The sequence below is a fragment of the Cornus florida genome, unplaced genomic scaffold, assembly GCF_030987335.1.
Source record: "Cornus florida cultivar Cherokee Brave unplaced genomic scaffold, ASM3098733v1 CherokeeBrave_3.0.0_Hap2_Chr01, whole genome shotgun sequence".
NCBI classification, from domain to species: domain Eukaryota; kingdom Viridiplantae; phylum Streptophyta; class Magnoliopsida; order Cornales; family Cornaceae; genus Cornus; species Cornus florida.
The window spans coordinates 29,372,093-29,392,975 of NW_026775571.1; the positions used below are offsets into that span (position 1 = coordinate 29,372,093).

General features: G+C 34.8%; 1 protein-coding gene across 4 annotated transcripts; it reads right to left on the bottom strand.

Moving 5' to 3' along the window:
• Positions 1-3,539: 3,539 nt before the first annotated feature.
• Positions 3,540-19,911, bottom strand: LOC132294125 (ras-related protein RABC1-like). Of its 4 annotated transcripts, none has more exons than XM_059791878.1 (7): positions 19,558-19,911; positions 16,636-16,649; positions 13,777-13,841; positions 12,352-12,473; positions 11,958-12,086; positions 8,812-9,868; positions 7,627-7,909 (listed from the first exon to the last, which is right to left on the bottom strand). In XM_059791878.1, the coding sequence occupies exons 3-6, from the start codon at positions 13,796-13,798 to the stop codon at positions 9,761-9,763; spliced, it is 381 nt and encodes a 126-aa protein (XP_059647861.1). In that variant the 5' UTR covers positions 13,799-13,841; positions 16,636-16,649; positions 19,558-19,911; the 3' UTR covers positions 7,627-7,909; positions 8,812-9,760. The 4 variants fall into 4 exon arrangements, with proteins under 4 accessions (XP_059647877.1, XP_059647861.1, XP_059647852.1 ...); XM_059791869.1 differs by having other exon boundaries at positions 16,577-16,649; XM_059791894.1 differs by lacking the exons at positions 7,627-7,909; positions 8,812-9,868 and adding an exon at positions 3,540-3,767 and having other exon boundaries at positions 16,577-16,649; positions 19,558-19,907.
• Positions 19,912-20,883: the final 972 nt, after the last annotated feature.

Sequence of the window (20,883 nt, forward strand, 5' to 3'; positions counted from 1 at the left end):
ATCTCCAGAAATTCAGTCAATTCCGTTGTTTGTAGGGTATTTGAGTTCAATCAATGGATAGAGATGGAGACCACGAGAGCTAGAGTATTCAAGGTGACCCAATGGTCAAGATCATTCAAGGAAAATTTTAGAATACTTTTCAAGGAGTTTCCAGCAAGCTAAATTCGCTTTTTGGTCATTATATGCAGAAAAGATGATTTCCTAGTCCAATAAGGAAACAACTTGAGCAAAAAATTCTGAACTTTCTTTAGTGTTTTGGGCATAACTTTTTACCCGAAACTCCAAATTGGTCAAACTAAGTGGCTCTAGAAAGAAGACTTGAAGCCCATTGTTTTTGTGTTTAATAATAGTTTCCAGATTCGTACCCTAAATAGGTCAAAATAAAGGTTCAAACTGACAAAAATATAGAAGCCTGTTTGGGTTTCTTTCCTTTGCTGGACCTTTTCTATTTCCTTTCTTTAGAAGGAAAGCCTACAACATATGGATATAAAAGGTAGATTACAGAGGATACAAAAGAGACCTTGTGGCTGCTTTTAGGGTATTGAAGATTGAAGAAGAAGACCTTAAGGAGTTTTTGGTGGTTCATGGAAATGGTTTCTACAACATCAATGAAGACATCCTCCCTCTCCATGAGTAGTTAAACTTCATCTTAGGATTGATGTAACCCGAATCCGAATAATATGGTTTGATTGTTCTTTAACTTTGGGGATTTTTATTAGTTATGTATTTTGATTGCATGATTAAAAGCAATTGACTTAAGATTTCTAAGTAATTGGAGTTTTAATTAATAAACTTGGTTTTTGATGAAATTAATGTCTTGTTTTAGAATTGATTTTTCCTTAATCAAATCCAAACTATTCTTATTGCTTGAGATTAGCGGCTAAAGGCTTCTCATAAAAATTTGAATAGTGATCATGCAATGGTGCTTAAATTGTTTTATGAATGAATGTTTTGATGATCTATGTCTAGGGAAGACGAGTTGTACTACACCTAAGATTAGAGTAGTTAGGTAGACAATTCATGCCAACCAAAGATAGGTTATGGTTTAACATGAATTCATGATTTATCTTCTTAAAATTGGATTAAATAGAATGTTAATTCATTTAATTCTTGATCATTCATGAATATTGAAATCCCTTTATGTTGCGTTTGGTGTGCAGGAATTGAATGAAATGCAAGTGGGAATAGAATGAAATGCAAGTGGGAATAGAATGAGATGCTAGTGGGAATTTTACTGTTTGGTTGTAAATATTAAATGTCTAAGAATGGAATGATAATAACCATTCTAGTATTTGGTTGGACCAATTCTAGATTTAAAATGGAATAAATTTCAAATTAAGTTCTCCAAAATATCCCTGATGTAAAAAATAAATTAAATTAACAAAATGACATTCTTTTATAATTTTTTGAAAATAAATGGTGGTAGCGGCGGTGGTGGAGGTGGAAAGCGGTAATGGTGTAGGTGGTGGTGTTGGAAGGTGGCGGTAGTGGCAATGGTGGAAGGTAGCAGTGTTGGTGAAAGGCAGTGGCAAGAGTATTGGTGGTGGTGGTGGAAGGAGATAGTGGTGTAGGTGGCGGTGGTGGAAGCCAATGGAGGTGACTGTGGTGGTGGTGGAAGGCAATGGCGGTGGTAGTGGTGGAAGACGGTAGTGGTGGTGGAAGGCGGTGGCGATGGTGATGGCGGCGGTGGTGGTAGAAGGTGGTGGAAGGCGATGGTGGTGGTGATGGTAGCTGCGGTGGTGGAAGGTGGTGACGATGGTGAAAGGCGGTGGCGGCAATGGTGGTGGAAGGTGGTGGCTGTGGTGAAAGATGGTGGCGGTGGTGGTGGAAGGCGGTAACGGTGGTGAAAAGCGGTGATGGTGGTGGTGGTGGAAGAAGGTGGTGGAAGGCGAAGGCGAAGGCAATGGCGATGGCGGTGGTGAAAGGTGGTGGCGGAAGGCGATGGTGGCGGTGGCGGTGGCGATGGTGGTGGAAGACATCGGTGTTGAAAGGCGGTGGCGCTAGCGGTGGTGGAAGGCGGTGGCTGTGGTCAAAGGCGGTGGCGAAAGGTGGTGAAAGGTGATGGCGATGGTGGTAGCGGTGGTGAAAGGCAGTGGCGGCGGTGATGGTTGGGGCAAAGGAAGGCGGTATCAATGGTGAAATATGGTGGTAATAGTGGAAAGCGATGGGGTGGTGGTGAAAGTCGGTGGCGGTGGTGGAAGGGGTGGTGAAAAGTGGAGGTAGTTGTGGTGGAAAATGGCGGTGATTTTTGGACTTTTAACATAAAGGTTTTTTGGGAACTTGATTTTTTTAAAAAAAATTTACTTAGGAATGAAATGGTGATTCCATTACTATGAATAGATTTTCATTCCAATGGAATGGTCATTCCCACTTTAAATTGCATACCAAACAAAGGAATGGTTGGAATGGACATTCCATTCCTGCACACCTAACACAGCAATTGAATCAATTGACCATATTATGAGTTTCATGGTGAAGTCAAGCCATAAGTTTTTTTTCTCTTGATCTCAATCCTTATTTTCATTGCTTATTTTTATTTTTATGTTATTTAGATATAAACAAACAAACAAATCTTCTCGCTAAATTAAACTAGTAAATACTTGACAATCCAACACAGTCCTTAAGGTTCGACACCCTCAACATCGCCCTATCTTACAAAGATTCGTTCTATTGCGAGTGGTTTTATCATTGATAATACACACATCAGCTAGTGAGGATTGTTCATTATATAGAGAGAGAGACTCTTCGAAACTCATCTATATCCTTTTCTTTTGGAAAAAAAATATAGTTGACGATAATTTTTACCAGACTTCAAAACCAACCTTAAGTGGAAACGTGGACATATCGGGCGGTTTGGCACGTGTTATGTTTTTGTCATTTTATTTTTAGCCTAAACGAAAACAACCATTTTTGTTGTAGGAGTGTTTTGGGTAAAAATCGAAAACACAACATGTTTGGTAACATCTTAGGTTTTCAGTAAGTTCGAAAACAAAATATGTTTGGCAAGTTTGCTTCTTTTTTAAAAATTAAATATATAATCATACAATTATTAGTCTATATCTAATAGTCCATTTTTATATGGTTTCAGATATTTATTTCACAACAATTTTTTTGTATCCATTGAACTGAAATAAAATTAGAATTTTTTTTTTATCCCTCGACACTTGGAATAAAATTAAATGTTCTTATGATTCAAATGTTAAAAACTCTCTGATCATTGGTTTTATATGTTGAGTGTACAAATCCTCAACCAATACTGGAACTTTGAGAACCCTTGAGGTAACAAGTATGAGGCTCGTGATTAGAGTAACTTTTATTTCACTTACCTAAACCATCTCCATTATACATGATTCTTGTAGAGATTTGATAATATTTCCTTTTTGTATTAGTATTATTATGGTGTAAAAAGCCCAATATTTCTTTCGTTTTCTTTGTACTAAAAAATCTTGGCGGGAACGTGGAAGTTAGTGGTTTGACTTCATTGCTTTGAATATTTTAAAACAAAAATAAACCTAATTCATTTCAACTTAATTCAACCACTCATTCAAAAGCCAATTAATTTAATACTAACCTGTCTATAATGAACAATCTAACGAAAGTTACACAACACAGTTTACACATTGTACTATTATTTCAACTGCAATCTATAATAACAAAGCACTGGGCAGCAACATGGTCATGATGGGAAGCACGAGTCACAAGTCCAGTCCACTCCGCTCCAAACAGCAACAATGAACCCATTATAGCATCAAACACATAGAATGCCTCTAAAATAAAAACATAAAATTCAAATTATCAGCCTGCAGAAACTAAACATATGTCGGTAAGCATGCAGAAAATACATTTAGAAAAGAAAAAAAAAAAAGAAAAAAAAGCATGCAGAAAATAAATTTTGCTAACCTTTTTTCAAGCTCAGTTGTAAATTCCAGAAAATGAACCCAAACTCAATCCAATATCACAGTTGTCAGTTGCAGTACACAAACAGCAAGCAAACACATGCACAGAGTATAATGAACAAGGATTGCCAAAATGTCCATAACAGATGATAGTGAGCAATGCAGAACTGTAAAGAATGAAATTTTGGTAACCCTTTCTCATGCTAAGTTGTAAATTTTAGAAAATGACCACAAACTCAATCCAATATCATAGTTGCAGTACACAACAGCAACCAAGCACATGTGCAGAGTATAATGAACATTTGGGTTAAAAGCAATTACAATTGGGTTAATAGCAATTTATACATTTAGACAAATTATCAATCCAAATCTGATTTAATATCTGAAGCATGATTAATCATTCATTATATGTTAACAAATTATGATAAGAATGCATTACCCTAAACCAATAACAAGTTATATGAACTAAATAGCTACACGTATTGCAAGGGTGCATAGAAATCAAATGAGATCAAATTGACATCTACCTCATAAATCAGTGCTGTTAATTATGAGAATGAGACAATCAAATAGAAAAGAGAGAATGTCATTTTACTTCAGAAAAATGTAGATAATAAAGCAGACATAATTCCAAGATCACACATTGTGTTTTTGTAAGTTCAGTTCTACCTTCTAGATTTAAAGTTCACATTCCTCTATAAGAGAGAGAGGAGCATACCATCTATTCTCTCTCACCACCACCCACCAAATGAATAGAAATCAACCGTTGAATAATAAAAGAAGCTAGAAGTAGTTGAAATAAATAGTTGCACGTATCACATGTGTAAGGGTGCACGGAAATCACATGAGATCAAATTGACATCTAATTCATAAGTCAGTGCTGTTAATTATGAGAGAGAGGCAATCAAACAGAAAAGAGAGAGAATGTCATTTTACTTCAGAAAAATGGAGAATAAAGCAGACATTATTCCAAGATCACACTCTGATGTTTTTGCATCTTCAGTGCTACCTTCAAGATTTAAAGTTCACATTCCTCTGTATATTACACTTTCAGAGATAGGAGCATACCATTTATTCTCTCTTTTCCCCTTCATCCACAAACAAAGAGCAAATGGCCAATCATTTAATTGAAGAAATCTGCCAAAGCACTTACAATGTTCTACCTAATAATATCCCACATCAGGTTTTGCAGAAGTATTTCACTATCCCAACTTAGACAGAGGAGTCAAGAGTGACTAAGTGAGACAAAGGCGATAGAGGAAGTGATATAGAGGGTTTGAATCCATTAAACAAATGGGCTAGACCAGTTTTATGATACTTTTACTTTCAATTAATAACACCTGGCATATTAATATCAGCTATAAGAAGAGTACGGTGTCAACAATAACATGTTGGAAAATAACAACTAAACATTCTTCCAATAAAAGAACCTAATTATATGAAAATAATACAACAGTTGCTACAGGATGTCATTTACAACTTGAGATTGTCTTCTATAATTTAGAGTACACTTAACTAATTATTTCATTTTAACAAAATTTGATAAAAATGCATTTCCTCAAACCAATAACATGTTAGAATGGAACAAATACAGCTGCTGAATATTGCGATGAGATCCTCCTTCAAATTGACATCTACCTAAGAACCAGTGCAATTAATTATGCAACGATTAAACAGATAAGAATCAATAAGTCATCATTTAACTTTAGGAACAATCAACATAATAAAGTGGTCATGATGCCAAGATCACACTTTCCTCCACGGTTCCTTCCTCTATAATTACACATTAAAAGAGCAGGAGGAATAAAATAGAGAGCAATACATTGTACTAATCTAATCCAAGCAGGTAAATATAAAGTACCTCACAGGAGCATCCTTCGTAATATAACAAGAATAAGTATACAGCTAGGTGACTCTGGCTCATCTTGCTTTTAGATAGAGTTTCAAATTTAAATCCATGTCAACACTAGCACCTCCTAAATCCATCCAGGTTCCATTGCAATGGATATTCTGGAATTCGGGCAAAAGAATTCAGAAGAATATAGTATAGCTGTACTTTTGGCTGTTGTTACGCAAAAATATGGGCAAAAGAACATGAAATATTACTAGTTTATTATTCATTTAACCATTAAAGGTACAAAGATAATTCAAATTTCATACAAACCCACCCACCCCCCCCCCCCCCCCCCCAAAAAAAAAAAAAATGAAACAAAATCATTTGATACTCATTAATTCGATATATTTGGATGTCAAAGACATCAACTAAAAATTTGAAGATGATGTCTGCTAAAAAGTCCTATTTGGGCTTAGTCAAAAGGTCTATTTTTTGAGTTCTTGGCAACTGTTTTGTCAAGAACTCAAAAAATAGACCTTTTGACTAAGCCCAAATATCAGAAAACAGAACCAAGCAAGCCTGTAGCTGTTAATACCAAAAAGAAAGAAAAAAATGGAAATCTTTTTGACTATATAACTTGTCTTTACGAAAAAAGCACATAATATATATTTTTTTACAAGTGAAAAAGCACATAATATATTATGAAAAACATCCTTAAATCTTCTTTCTTTCCTTCCACCTGCAAACTTTAAAACATTCCCAACTACTGCCCTGGTCCAGCATCAATCCTAATTAGTAACACGATTTTGCATATTAGATATTTAAAACGAGCAGCATGGTCAATTAGGTTTTATAAGTAAAATTGTTCTTCTCATACGCCCATCCCTATAGCATTAATTACTCAATCCCATCATTGTTCCCATACTTAGTAGAATATCTCCTATAAGACAACACCGTTAGACTTCAAGTAGCCAATATACACAAATTTAAAGACAAAGATACCAGGGACTAATTGCCCAGGAAAAAATAATGATAAAGATACCAAGTACTAATTATAAAATGCTGCCAAAATCTAATGACCCACCTTCCCACCTTTTCTCTCCTAAGTTTTTTCTTCAAGTTTCTTAAATCGCCAATTCGAACCCCCTTGACAGGAAGTCATCTTTAAGGGAATCAAATATAACACGTAACAAAGATATAAGGTGACATTATTATACAAAAACAAAGGCAATATAATTCTAGGCTCCAGATTAATTTACTACTAGAGGATGAGGATGAGAATTCAATACCAGCTTTAGCAGTTGCAATGTAATTAGATTAATAATATTTCCACAATCCACAGATAGTACAGCTAACAATTCTAACGGCCAGCAATATGCCTGATCATGTCATTTAAAGGATCAAAAATTACAGTGAGATAATACAGGCAGAGCAAAAAGAACACAAAAGGATTAATTTGGGATTACCTCTCCTTTCTATTCTTCTTGCTCTCACCTTCTCTTGTGCTTGCTGGTTTTTCCATCTCATCCACCATTACTGTGGAGTGGAACTAGACTTCCCACACAAATTAGATCTCCATAGAAAGTCGGCAAACAAGGAATCCTAACATTCTTGATTGCTTTCGTTCTCAAGTCAAACCAGAAAAGCTTTGCATTGTCCCGGTCCAGAAGTACTTCCCCAGCACAAACCCCAACACACACACACTGTAACGAACCTAAACCGAAACCATTTATAAAAAAAAAAAATCAGCATGACCTCTGCTAAAAAAGGTCCTACGCCAATCTGCTTAAATGTATAAAAATGCAATGGCCTCTCTTAAACCTTCAAAATTTATCTAACATGTCCCAGCACACAACGCAAATAATATAAAACATTCTCAAAACAACATCAACAACCTCCTCAAAATAACCCATCATCATTATCATCTCATTCATCCAGAATAAAGGAGCACTTGTCTTATACGTAGTCCCATGCTCACATACTAGAATTTTACTCCAATTACATCTACTTACAGTCCATGAATATAATTACAATAACAAGAGTCCATAAGTCTCCGTACAGAATACAATATACTAAGTTTTACAAAGATAGTGAAACTTAGATACAAAAATAGCAAAATGATCTTCTAATCCAAATTAGGCATGTGGTGGAACGTCATCTGCCACTTCTTTCCCATGTCCTAAAAAAATGTTAAAATACTAGGGTGAGCATAAAGCTCAGTAGGTGGTGCCTAAGACACACCTCTTGTGACCCCGTGAATCCAAATAATGAATAGGGCAATAGCAAGCGGGATCATACCAAGCCGGGGAATACACAAAATTAATTTTCAAATTCAAAGCAAGCAAATGCCGTGCCATGGATGCAATGCCATGTATGTCACTCCCCATTTTCAAAATCATCCATCACTTTTCAAACTGTTAATATAACCCGTCCGTTGGTGACTCCGCAGCGACACGAGAGAAGGATTGGCTACTGTCCCTGACCCTTAGTACCTCCGCGGCGTCATTTGGGGTCCAGCTAGCTCAACCACGCTGGGGTAATTTCCCCAGTTCTCTCTAGGTTATATTAACACCACGGCCCTTTGGTAACTCCGTGGGGACCGGGTTTTCTCAAAAACCATTTTATCAAAATTTCTTCCCAAAAATCCCTTTCACTTTCATTGTAAAACACTTTCCCCTTTTCTTTCATGCCCAATGTTATGGACACATGCCATGTATTTTTCCAATAGTATGAAAATAGAGGAAATTTACACTTCATAATTTAACATGCTTTTTCATAGAAATTTTTAGGAAAATAATAAACACCATGGCACGGAAATTAACATTTAGGCATGCTTCTCACATAATACCGTCAACACATATAAGCATAAACTTTCTATTACAACAATTATATCATTTTCAAGGCAAACAATTTAAATAAGACATGCTTTTCATACTATTTAACAAATACACATATTTACATGCTTCATATACACAATTAAGTCATTCAAGGGACAATCTACTCAAATTAATCATACTTGACAACAATTAAAATAGGAAAAATTCACGAAAGTACAAGAATATGAGAATTAGAGACCCCTACCTCAATCCAAGCAAAAACCCCCAAATTAAATGCCCTAGGTCTCGAAATTCCCAAGTGCACCAAACAAGAAATTGTTCCGATCAGCTTGTAGATCTCGCCGTGAGCTTCAATTTGTCGTAAACGGCACTCAAAAATACCAAGTATTGAAGGAGTAATCAAGAATTGAAGATTGGAAGCCAAAAGAAAAAAGAAAAGTCTAGAATGAGGGGACAGAGAGAGAACAGCGGGAGGGGAAGAAAAGAAGAAAAAAAAATGGAGACCAAGTTGTGGTCTCATGACCACTTAAAAAGGGGCTGTGGGCCCCACCAATTTTCTTTTATTTTTTCTTTTTCTTTTGTTTTCATTTTACACCACATATATGTATACACATTTAACAATTCCACAACCTTATATAACACATTAAATAAAATGTATGTGATGCTAATGGACCCAAATAAAATCCCCGTATGCAACAATTCCGGCAACGGGTCCCACAAGGGACCGTCCGACCCCAAAAACTGAAAAATGCAAAAATGATCACCTTTGCATTTCAAAGAGTTCTGAACTCAATGAAATACTCCAAACAACTCTCGGACATAACTGGCAGGTCCGGCACACTCCGTAGTGTCCAATATGAAAATTTTGAAAAGACGAAAATGCCCTTGCAACAACAAAAATTTTCATAAAAAAATGAAAAATAATGAAAAATGGAAAAATTACACACACCCCAATATTCCTCTTTTACTTGTAAGAGAGATGTTTCGACTTCTATTGATTCTTTTCTTTGGATATAGTCCTTTCTGCACTTCGTGAAAAACAATGGCCCTACTGTTTGTGCCAATTCATCCAGATTCCCAAACTTGAATCTTAATTGCATATTTTAAATTGATTTTATCATTGGCCAAGGCATATCAGAACGCTGCATGGACAAGCGAGAGTTGCTGACAAGTAGGGATAGTCTCCGTCACCTTCAGCAACTCCCGCTAGCTGATGCATCAGCCTCTGGAGGTTTTTGTTTAAAGATGTTCCTTTTGACACCAGTTGAGCCCTCAGCCAAAAGACTCGGAGTTTCTAAAATCTGCAGATCAAAAGTAATACAACATTAACTTAATGCTTACCGTCATGTTAATTAGATATCATAGGAATTGAATTATGATCACAAGAAATGTTGTCACCGAATCAATTTTAGTTGATGGGACATGCACACGTACAAACAGCACACACACGCGCGGGCTACATGCATGCAAGCGCACTTGTCACACGTGCGCGCACACATGCACAGAGAGAGAGAGAGAGAGAGAGAGAGAGAGAGAGAGAGAGAGAGAGAGAGAGGTACTCTTTTCTCATGAGATAAATGATCATGAAATTGCATAAACGAGAAAGATCTTTTATGCCACTACCATTGGCTACATACTTCAAAGCATCTAAAAAAATATCATGCAACAGATAACAACCTTAGTTGCAATAAGTAGGTAAGAATAAATGCTACTGGAAATGCCAGGTAAGACAACAGAGTAGCAGTGATACCAACCCAACAGGGCGAAAGAGGGAATAATGGGAGGTAGCAACTTGTCCAAAACACAATTAAAAAAAATAAAAGAAAAGAAAAGGTACAATGTATTTTCTCTTAAAGAAAATATATAATCAATAACTGATAACATAAAGTTACAAGAAATCTCGTTTCTTTGACAGGAGAAGCTGGCTCACACCCAACATCTCTATATGAGTATATGTCTTAAAGGTCATCCCAATTTACAGTTTTTTCCCCTTATTTTTTTATTTTTGGTAAAATTTATAGAGGATGAAAACATGGAAAGATGTTAAATTACTAAAACAACTTATCGTAATGTTTATTATATATAGCTAAATGGATCACTTCATGTTATTTGATAGAGAAAAAGAGTGCTCCAAGTATACCTAGAAACAGAAAGGTTACACTCATCATATTGTCCATGCCGGCAATCAAATAATGCATGCCAAGATACTCCTATAGGACTCTCACAGACCTCATGGTAAATATCGTCAACATCACCCATGCCTTTCTCGCAAATGAATGGAGTCAGCCACATGAATTCTCTTTTTACATTCTTTCCAATTATAATCATTTCTCCTCTAATATTTATTTTTTAAAAAATTATTTTTAATTACTTCATCCCATGCCTCTTTGTCACTTCCATTCTGGACATTTCCACTACTTGAATGCATTGTTCTTGTTTCATTTTCAGCGTCCAACACTAGGGTCTATACAATATAGCTGACCTAATAACCATCCTCCTGGGTAAATGTAACTTCACTAATATGCAGACATTTTCCACATACATGAATTTCATAGGTCTTTAACACAATTTTACTTATTTCAGCATAATTATATTGAATAAATGAGTACTTTATAATTCAATATGGCACCACCATCCCCCCTACCATGACCTTTTTTAATCCATGTCTTGGAAACATGGAAATTGGCCCCAGTTATATACTGAGGTAACACTGTAACAAATATTTGTGAAACCATTTTTGTTCCGAATACTACATTACAAATTTCAGGTCTCTTATAAATTCGTGTGGCATTTGCCAAAATTTTCATGTTTACCTTAAAGGCCTAGTGACAAAAAAAAAAAAAAGAATATAAATCCCACAAAGTAAGTTGACAGGACATCACATGCGTATCAATATGGATCCAATGAATCCAAACAACAAATAATTTAGTGAGTGATTAATAATAAAATGCTTTAAACCCATTCTTTTTCTTTTTCCTTTTTAAAGGATAAAAGAAATGATTAGACCGAGGCTTGCGTGGCGAGGGCATAGTGACCATGGGGTAGAAGCCTTCTTCCGTTAGCACCTAATAGTAATATAATGACCTCTGCTTGTAATCCTTAACTAACAATACGTGGGTCATTTGGTCAATTCCTTGTTCTCTCTCATACTCCAACTTACATCAATTCGCCATTTTGGTGAATGCAAGTGGACCCAACATTTCACTTAACGAAAAAGAAAAATGTTTGGGGCTATTTGAAATAAAGTTACTATCCTTGGAGTTTAACCCACTTACATGGATCCAAACCCGTACCTCAAGTCATGGCCAAAACAAGGCAACATGAACAGAGGGACACTTGATGATCATATAATAAACAAACCTGGGAAAAGATGCTAGCATATTTGCATACCTTCAGAACAAGTTCCTCAAAGCATTGCTCCACATTGGCCCGAGTTTTTGCACTACATTCAATGAAAAGGCATCCACATTCCCTAGCAAAGTCAACACCCTCTCTTTTGGTGACGACCCTTTCACTCTCCTGAGAAAGACAAATTAAGATGTAGGCATTAACCTTAATATGGCACAAGCATCATCATATTATCCAACAATGTCGCATTTTATAATTTGCTTAAATTTACAAAAAGAAAATGTCACATTTAATAAATTTATAACACAGAAAACTCTGAACCCAATCTCTAGCACATGAGTAATTCAACTGTGCAAAAACTGTTGGAAAAAACTTCTTGTAGCACCCAAGGGGTAAAGATAAAAGAGCTCTAGATGCAAATTTCTAAAAGCCATACCTTATCAACTTTGTTGCCAACAAGCATCCTGATGCAATCCTGATTTGTTGAGTACAAGTCAATTTCTTTAGCCCATACATCAGATAGATTCGTAAATGTTTCTCGTCGTGTTACATCATAAACTGTACCAATTTCCAAAAGTAATTGGTTAGGTTTACACAATAACTTGGGATTTAAAACTTTGAGAGGAAGTGGAAGCTTCTAATAAGAGGAATTAGGACAAACCACAGGCAGAAACCAGCTGAAATAAATATTATTTAGTTAAGAAAAATGTTTGAGGATTATACCAATAAAATGTAGAAATAAAAGTGCACAGTACAAATAAAATTGCAAGAGCACAACATCAAACTTCAACAAAAATACAGGAATTCTAAGAAATGGAAGTCATCTAATACCAAGAATTTGCCAGAAAGGAGATTGGTGCCAATTAAAACCTACACCAATGATTTTTTTCTTTTTCTTTTTCCCACTACAATAAGTATCACATAACTCACATTCCATGGATTAGAATCAACAAACTGCCAGAACAAGTTTTATTCTGAGAAATTATCTCCTGTGTTGCAATAGAATACACTCCTTGTTCTAAATGCTACCACAGTAGTCATTATATTCATTCTTAAATCATTTAATTATACCGAAGCAAAAGTACGATTTACCTATCTGATAGATCCATTCACATCCTAGTATTATAAAAAGTAAAATGAAAATCAGACGTAAATACAAAAAATCATGGCCACACAAGGTACCAGGAAAATTGCACCTTACTAATTGCTCGTAATAAGGATAAACTGATGAATAGACAAACTTAAAATATGTTACCATTGTCTCTTTCTCAAAATGGATTCTGTAAACAAATAGAAAAGTTTAAGCAGCAATACACTTTCGAGTTCCGTAAGGCAGAAAATAAATCATCAGGATGAAGTTGGCAAGCAGAAAGGGTTCAGGTTATATATGATAAACTATGGAGGGTTACATATCACACCATATAATTAAGACCTGAAGCGACAAATGCATATTTCTATATTCTGATGGACTGAATTGAAAACGTGAACAAATGCCCTAACTCTTCAGACACAATCACTGTCCTGTAAACTACCTAAAAATTCACAGAAAGGACAATTTAGTTCATTTTGGTCATAGCTTCCTGAATCTTGTACAGAGATGATTTATTAAATGAGAGCATCCTCCATTTTCAGAATTAAGAAGGCAATGACCGAATACCTAGTATATGAAATGGGTATTAAAAGGAAAATAAATCCATGTATGATGCGATTCTTTCAACCAATCATGACAGATCAAGGTTTATGATCAAACAACTTGAGGAATTTCATATATCAATACAACATTGAAGGCACAAATATTAAATCAAATTGCCAGAGAAAATAAATCAACCGGGACAAATGCAGAAGAAAGAAAATAAATTGCCATTATTATTCCTAGAGCTCATCTGTAATATGAACTAGTTAATGTCCTGAATCTTTCCTGTCCAGCTGCACAATAAAAAGTGAGAACAACATTGTCATATGTCAAGCAAATTTAACTATGGAGAGTTCTGGACACTGCCAGATTCAACTCTTTCATGGGGATTCATGTTAAATGTAACCTAAAGAAAAAGTGGTGGTAATATTCCGTCCTAAACAAACATAAACCCTTTTGCCCTTACTTATGCTTTGAATTCACCAATATTCCCTTGGACGAGTACTCAACTTAACTTACCTAACTTTAAAAACATAAACAAAAACTAAACTCAAACATTCCGAACATCCTTAAGGATGGTACTCAGAGCTTTTGGCGCTTCTAAATTAGTAATCCAACCATCTGATATCTTTCTCATATTTGCATCTTCTACTGTAATCCATAGGATTTACTCCCTACAATGATAATAAATTAGACGATTTAAGGATCTTTAGGATCTTTACTTATATTCCCTTATGCTTCACTGTCTTCCTACTACCAGTCAAACCAAGGGTCTATATGTGCAATAGCAGCGGAAACCATTTAATGAGTTATGAGTTATGACCCACAAGCATGTATGTGTACTTGGAAAAGATCATAATATCAATCGTAAAAAAAGGAAAATTTTGCAAGGAATTAGAATATAAAAATACCAGGATTTGCAAAGAAACAGAACTGCCAAACCATAATATCACATTTTTATGCAAATCCATTAAACTTTTGACAAAGCAGTAAGCAATTAAAGATCTTGTGTTTCGCAGAAATAGATTTCTGAAATCAATATTACTCATGGGATGAATGTCTTGGGGATCAACCTTATAGCATAAATCAAGAAAGAAAGAAGATTTTGCAGGGAATATAACTTCTAGATTCTCTAAGGTAAAGAAGGATTAAGAGCTTGAAAATTTACTCAAACACAGTTCAAAAAGATATGACCAAATTCAGGAAAAAAAAAAAAAAAAGAAAAGAAAAGAAAGAAAGATATGTCCACACATGCAGCTGGTTGAAGTGCCCAGACCATATACAATCACATAATGCAATTATAGATTTTGTGTTTCTTTAACCTCAAAATAGATTTCTGAATTCAGTAATTTTACATTAGAGGAATGACTTGGGAACAAACTTTTAAGTATTAATTATAAAAAGGGCTGGGCATAAAAAAAATTCTAATTTCTGGAAGGAAAAGAATGATTAAGAACATAAAAACTCGAAAATAAAAATCAGAAAGATTTTTAAAACTTAAACTGCACAAATAAAATTGACAAAGATAATGTCCACACATGCAGCTGGTGAAAGAATGCCAGCTTGAATGGTTTTCTACAAGAAAACAGGTGGCAGAAGATTGAAGAATGAAGGAGATCAAAGTCCCTTAACCTATCTTTGTTTGAAAGGAAAAATAAAACCTTGTAAAGCTTGTTGAGGAACAAAAAGAGAGAGATACTGTTTAAGGTTCCATTTATCTTGATCAAAACTCTAAGAAGTTTTACTTATCAAAAAAAAAAAAAAAACTCTAAGAAGTTTGGGGGAAATTAAATACACCTCAATTGGCTTCGAAAGTATACTTGTTAGACTAAAGCCTAATTTGTTTGAAAAGGAAGAATCTCTGAAGAAATATTTTCCATCAAACAAACACAGCGCAAGTTGGGATGTATACAGTGGATAAGACTGTCACCAGGTTTCTCTGGGAAAGTAACAAATGATGGGGTGAAAAAATAAAAGAGAAGTAAGAATAAGATGAGAAAAAGAAAAAAAATTATATCCCATATGGCAAAATGTGCTTGGAATTGTTATCAGTTTAAAAGATCAACTCTTCCTATATATAGGCTTCTTGACTGCTGAAATCTACCTACGTAAGGGTTCCTAATAGTCAAACAATGTATACTGTGATTACAAGTGCCTTGGAGGATCAAGAACTCAGCCACCAGCTCCAGGAATCTGTATGCACACAAGTTCCCAGAAAATCCAGTGGAAATAATTTTCACAAGTCAGCCTAACAGTGACTAATTCACTGAAGATGCAACTTCCATTACAAGCAGTATTATCATTTTTATAAGTAAGTTTTCTTTAAAGACACTCAAAAAGGGGAGCGCGTCCGGAGAACAAAACATTTTAAATCACTTTTGCTAATTCTATTCATGTCCTATTTGCCCCTCCTCTCCCTCTTCTGCACCTTCGACTTGTGTGAACTCACACATCCTCAAACAAATTGCCAAGACATCTAACTGCTAGATTTACTAAACATATACTAAAACAAAACAAACTATAATGAGACCAAGAATGCATGGTCCTCAATTATTACCATTCCCACAGGTCATATCCTATATGTTATTATAGTTCTTTAATTCTTTTTTTAGATAATTTTAATGACAGTTAATTATCATTATATTCACGTGTACTGGGTGAACTCAGATGCACGTGGTTTTGACATTTCATTATCTGAGCAGATGACAGTATGTAGTAACCTCAATTACTTTAGCATGAACACTAACTTTTAATATCATTTGATCGCTCATAAATGCATGAACAGTCTCAAATGGTTGATATCATTATCAAAGACTGAATTTGGATAATATCAATGCAGACATCCCTAGCTACACTAAACGGATCCTGCCACTGGTGCAGAAAGTATAGAAAATCAAAATAAATGCCTAAAAACTGTGGAAGAAATCCTGAACAAAGAATAAACATATGATTCTCCATTTTTAAGTATTTTTCTTTCATTTTTTATTATTATGGAGATAGAGTAGATCACAAACACAAGGAGCATTACTTAATTGTATCCCAAATTGCAAGCTTCAACTTTTACCCCCCAATAGTAACATGTTTTACCTTAAAATCCACACCTGCAGAAAGTCAGAGAAAATAATCAGTCCAATCATGACATCAAAGAAACCGCTATAACGGACATGAGAAACAACGGTCACATATCAGCTGCATATATCAGTTTTATTGTATAAACTGTAAGAAAAAGTGATATTCTATCCACATGATCTTAAATGAAGTCTATAATGGGATCACACAAAAAAAAAAATTCATGTCTCTTTTTTGACATGCACACCTGATCTGGACTAGCTTAGGGCAAGTCTACTCACACAAACTTACAGGTAACATTTATAAATTTCAAACAAATTATTGTGGAAACGGCATAAGGAGAACATATATCTTGAGAAATAAACATGCTAATAGGAACAATGTTGTAATTTCAATCATTTCAAAAAATAATAGCTATAGTTCACAGTTCTCTCACAGCTCTCAGTTGTCTTTGATATCAACACCCAGGTCATGGCATCAGAGCCATGATCCAACCAGACACTATATTGCTACCAGGTGATTATTCTTCCTCATTTTACCTTTGTTCTTCTTCCCCTCAATCCTTTTCCTTCAATGTTATTGAAAGACCAGAAGAATGACTTGAGAAAGGTGGCAGCCCGTGCGAGTGTAAGGATGCCTGTACACCTGTCCATACAGTGCAGGGACATCAATGCTTATGGCCTGGTTGGCTTCAATTTACCGTGGGGTGTACTAGTTTGTTGTGGTTGTGTAGTTTTAATGCAACTTCTATGCTAAAACCCTAGTTTGAGCATTCACTTTTCTGATTATTGAAGCTTCTGGTTGCTGTTTATTTTGTGTGTCCAAAATGGCATTTTGCTGCTGAAGTGAGTTTTTTCATGGTTAGATAGTGCTACTTCATTATTGTGATTATTGAGAGTTGATTTTCAAAAAAATTGAGTCTTATTCCATGTCAAAATTAATATCGCTTAGATGGTACTTTTCGATGTTCTTCGTCTGAGTTTTGATGTTCATTACAGATGGTTGTTTGCCAGATGGTCATAATTTTGTTAGCTGTTAGGTAGCATTTTAGAGTATAAATAAGTTGTTTTAGCATTTTAATGCGACTTTCCATTGAGAATAGTTGGCCGTAACATATTAAAATGTTTTCCATGAAGAACGTGTCTATGGTTTATGATGATATGTTTCTTCTTTTTTAGTAACGTGACAAGCCTCTGGGTGATGCTTTCAAGTGATCTGCATGTGCAGTTGCTTCAAATTCTAGTAGATACTTTATCTTCTTCAGACTGTTCAGGGAGAAAAACTCAGCCTTGGTAATCCAGAGAGTCGGTAAGGTTCCTTCAAAGGCCATGATAATTGCAATCAGGGTTAATATGGGTCATAAAACTTTTCATTTCGGGATAACGATTTTGATCGTGGTGGAGATCATAGTCCAGGCTTCAAACAGACACATAATCACAAGTGAAATAGATATACTTGTTATGAAGTAGAGTTGTACATCGACTAAGTGCTATTGAAATTATTAGCATGTCATGGGCTTGAAATGAGATAGATCATGTTATATACTCCTTGAGGCTAGTACATTTCAAAAGCAGGATGTGAGGTCATAGGATTGTAAATCAATTCATGCTGAGAACATCGGGGAACTGTTTTCATTTTGAAGCTTGTGAATGGTGGAACCTGGGAAAGGTCTTGTGTTTAAGCTTCTAGTTATGTGAAAGAATAAGAAGCAGCGTGGTCACTGGGTCTACTGCTGAAACTGAATATAAACATGGCTCGTATTGTTTGCAAAATGATGTTGATGGAGTCTTCATTTTACAACACGGGATTTACAATTCATAAACTTATGAAATGTGATACTCAAGCTAGTTCATTCATCACTAATCATGCATTTCGTGAAACGACAAAGCATATAAAGGTTCTGTAGAGATATGGTGATGAAGAAACAAGTTACATTATGCATGTCAAGCATGAGAGATAGATAGTTAGCTGATGTATTTACTAAGGCTTTAGATCAATTCTCTACAATACGCCACAAGATGGATATGAGTGGATATCTATACTCGAGCTTGAAGGAGAACCTGGAAATATAATAATATTATAGATATAATATTGTATTTTCATTCATTTTAAGTAAAAATGTAAATATAGAAGCTAATCCAATCTAGGGTGGGGTCCAAATTTTGTTTTTTCTCCTAGCTGTCTATTATTCTACAATATATCAATATTTAGACCAATATTCATAAATAAATAGTTATGCAATATCCAAAAAGGGCGCAATAATATTGTGAATATGCTCAATATTCATCAGGGCACTAATTTTGCAAATTCCAGATTTTTCAAGAATGTGACCCTTAAGGTGCCATGAACCAACCAACTCTCTTTTCTTATGAAATAAACAACTTTTCCCATTCCCATAGCCCATCGGAGGAAAAATATGACAAAATAAGTTTTGCCTGCAATTAAATTAGATAAGATGTAAGTGATATATAGTTAAGATCGCAGCAGTGGCAGAGTGTGGGTTGCACAAACTGTTCATAACCAATACTCATGCCAATGTTGCGGACACAACAACGAAAATATGATGTGTGTGAGAACATTTAATTCCACTGGAGTTATTAGGGAGCACTGTATTTCAACTATCAATAAGGAAAGAAAACCCTAAAGACAACCAGCTGAAGCACTACTAAATGCATTAATTCATTGTCAACATAGGCATGATTCTTGCTTATCAAAAAAGAAACATAGGCATGATTCTCAGCAAGGGAAACAATTTTGAACACAAGAAATGGTGTACCGCGCAGATATAGGAAATGATTGGTTATACAAGCCAATTGCTTCAATATGAAACTGCTTCAACCAAACCACAGTGCATATTAATACAATCGACAAATCCCATTTAACTACATCAACATTGGTTTGTAATTTGCATAGAAATATGTCAGAATGCATGGCTATTACCACAAAGCTTCCGAGCTGCAGCAGATCGTCATGAATGGTAGACACCGCGACATCGAATGAGATCAGACAAGTCCGTGAGATGTTCCAAGATCAAGTTCAGCAATTCTTCTGGGAAGTGGGAGGGCCAAAAAAAACTGTGCTTCAGATTTTACTGAACACTTCACCTTTAGGTGACTGATCAATTTTTTAAAAATTAAAGAAGATATTTTAGGCATTATCTTCTTGGGTGAGATCGAGAGACTACAATGCCTACGAAGTTGGAGGCAGCAGCGGTTATTAGGGTTAGGGTTTGAGAGGGGGAAGAGACAGATGAAGAATATGTACCCTTTTATAAAGAGATGATATAAGAATTAGATTCGTGATTCACGCGGTAACTTACACTGCTTGGAATGGTGGGGGGATTTGATGAGATTTTAAAGTTGGAATTATTATTCTTCATTATTCTTAGAAAATAGTTATTCCGTTAAAATCATTTCACATTCCAACAAAAGGAATAATCACACCAAACCAAACTAGTCCTTAGGTCATGTGTTGAAATGAGTTAATAGAATCAAATGAAGTGATAATGGAATGTTTTGTTTCCATCTTTTAATTTGGTAACTTAGTTTAAAGTTAGAGCGATGATTATTGTTCATTCTCCGATAATGATAATTCCTACTAATTTATTTCACTTCCCAACCGAAGGAATGACCATTCTATTTTCACTTTAAAAGAATAATAATAATAAATAAATAAAATATTTAATGAAATGTCGACTACATATATATATATATATATATATATTTATATACATATTTATATATATTTTACAAAAATATGATGTTTTTCTGTGCAACCAAACATTCCATTCTTATTCCATTCCTATTCCATTCTTTGATTTATTCCATTCCCACTTTATTTCATTCAACCACACCAAACTAGCTCTAAGAGAATATATTTGGGTAAAGTTCAAAAAAATTCCCTCAATTATGTCTCAATTTGTAAATATTCTCCCTGAACTATGTTTTGTATATAAAACCTCATAAACTATCACATTTAGTTGCAAAATGCCCCATTGTCTTACCTATTTTTCATTAAATGATCATAATACCATTTCTTATTAAATTACACATGATACATTTTTCTTGTTAAAATAAATTATGGAAAAAATTCATACTAATTTGATGAAATATTCTCCATTAAATTTACATAAGTTTGCCTTTAATTTGTTAAATTAATTATTTAAATAAAAATCATAAATAGAAAAATTTGAAACAATTTAAGTAATTTATTGATTTTCATGAATATATTGCATTAAAAAGAAGATATTTTTTTTATTTACTTAAT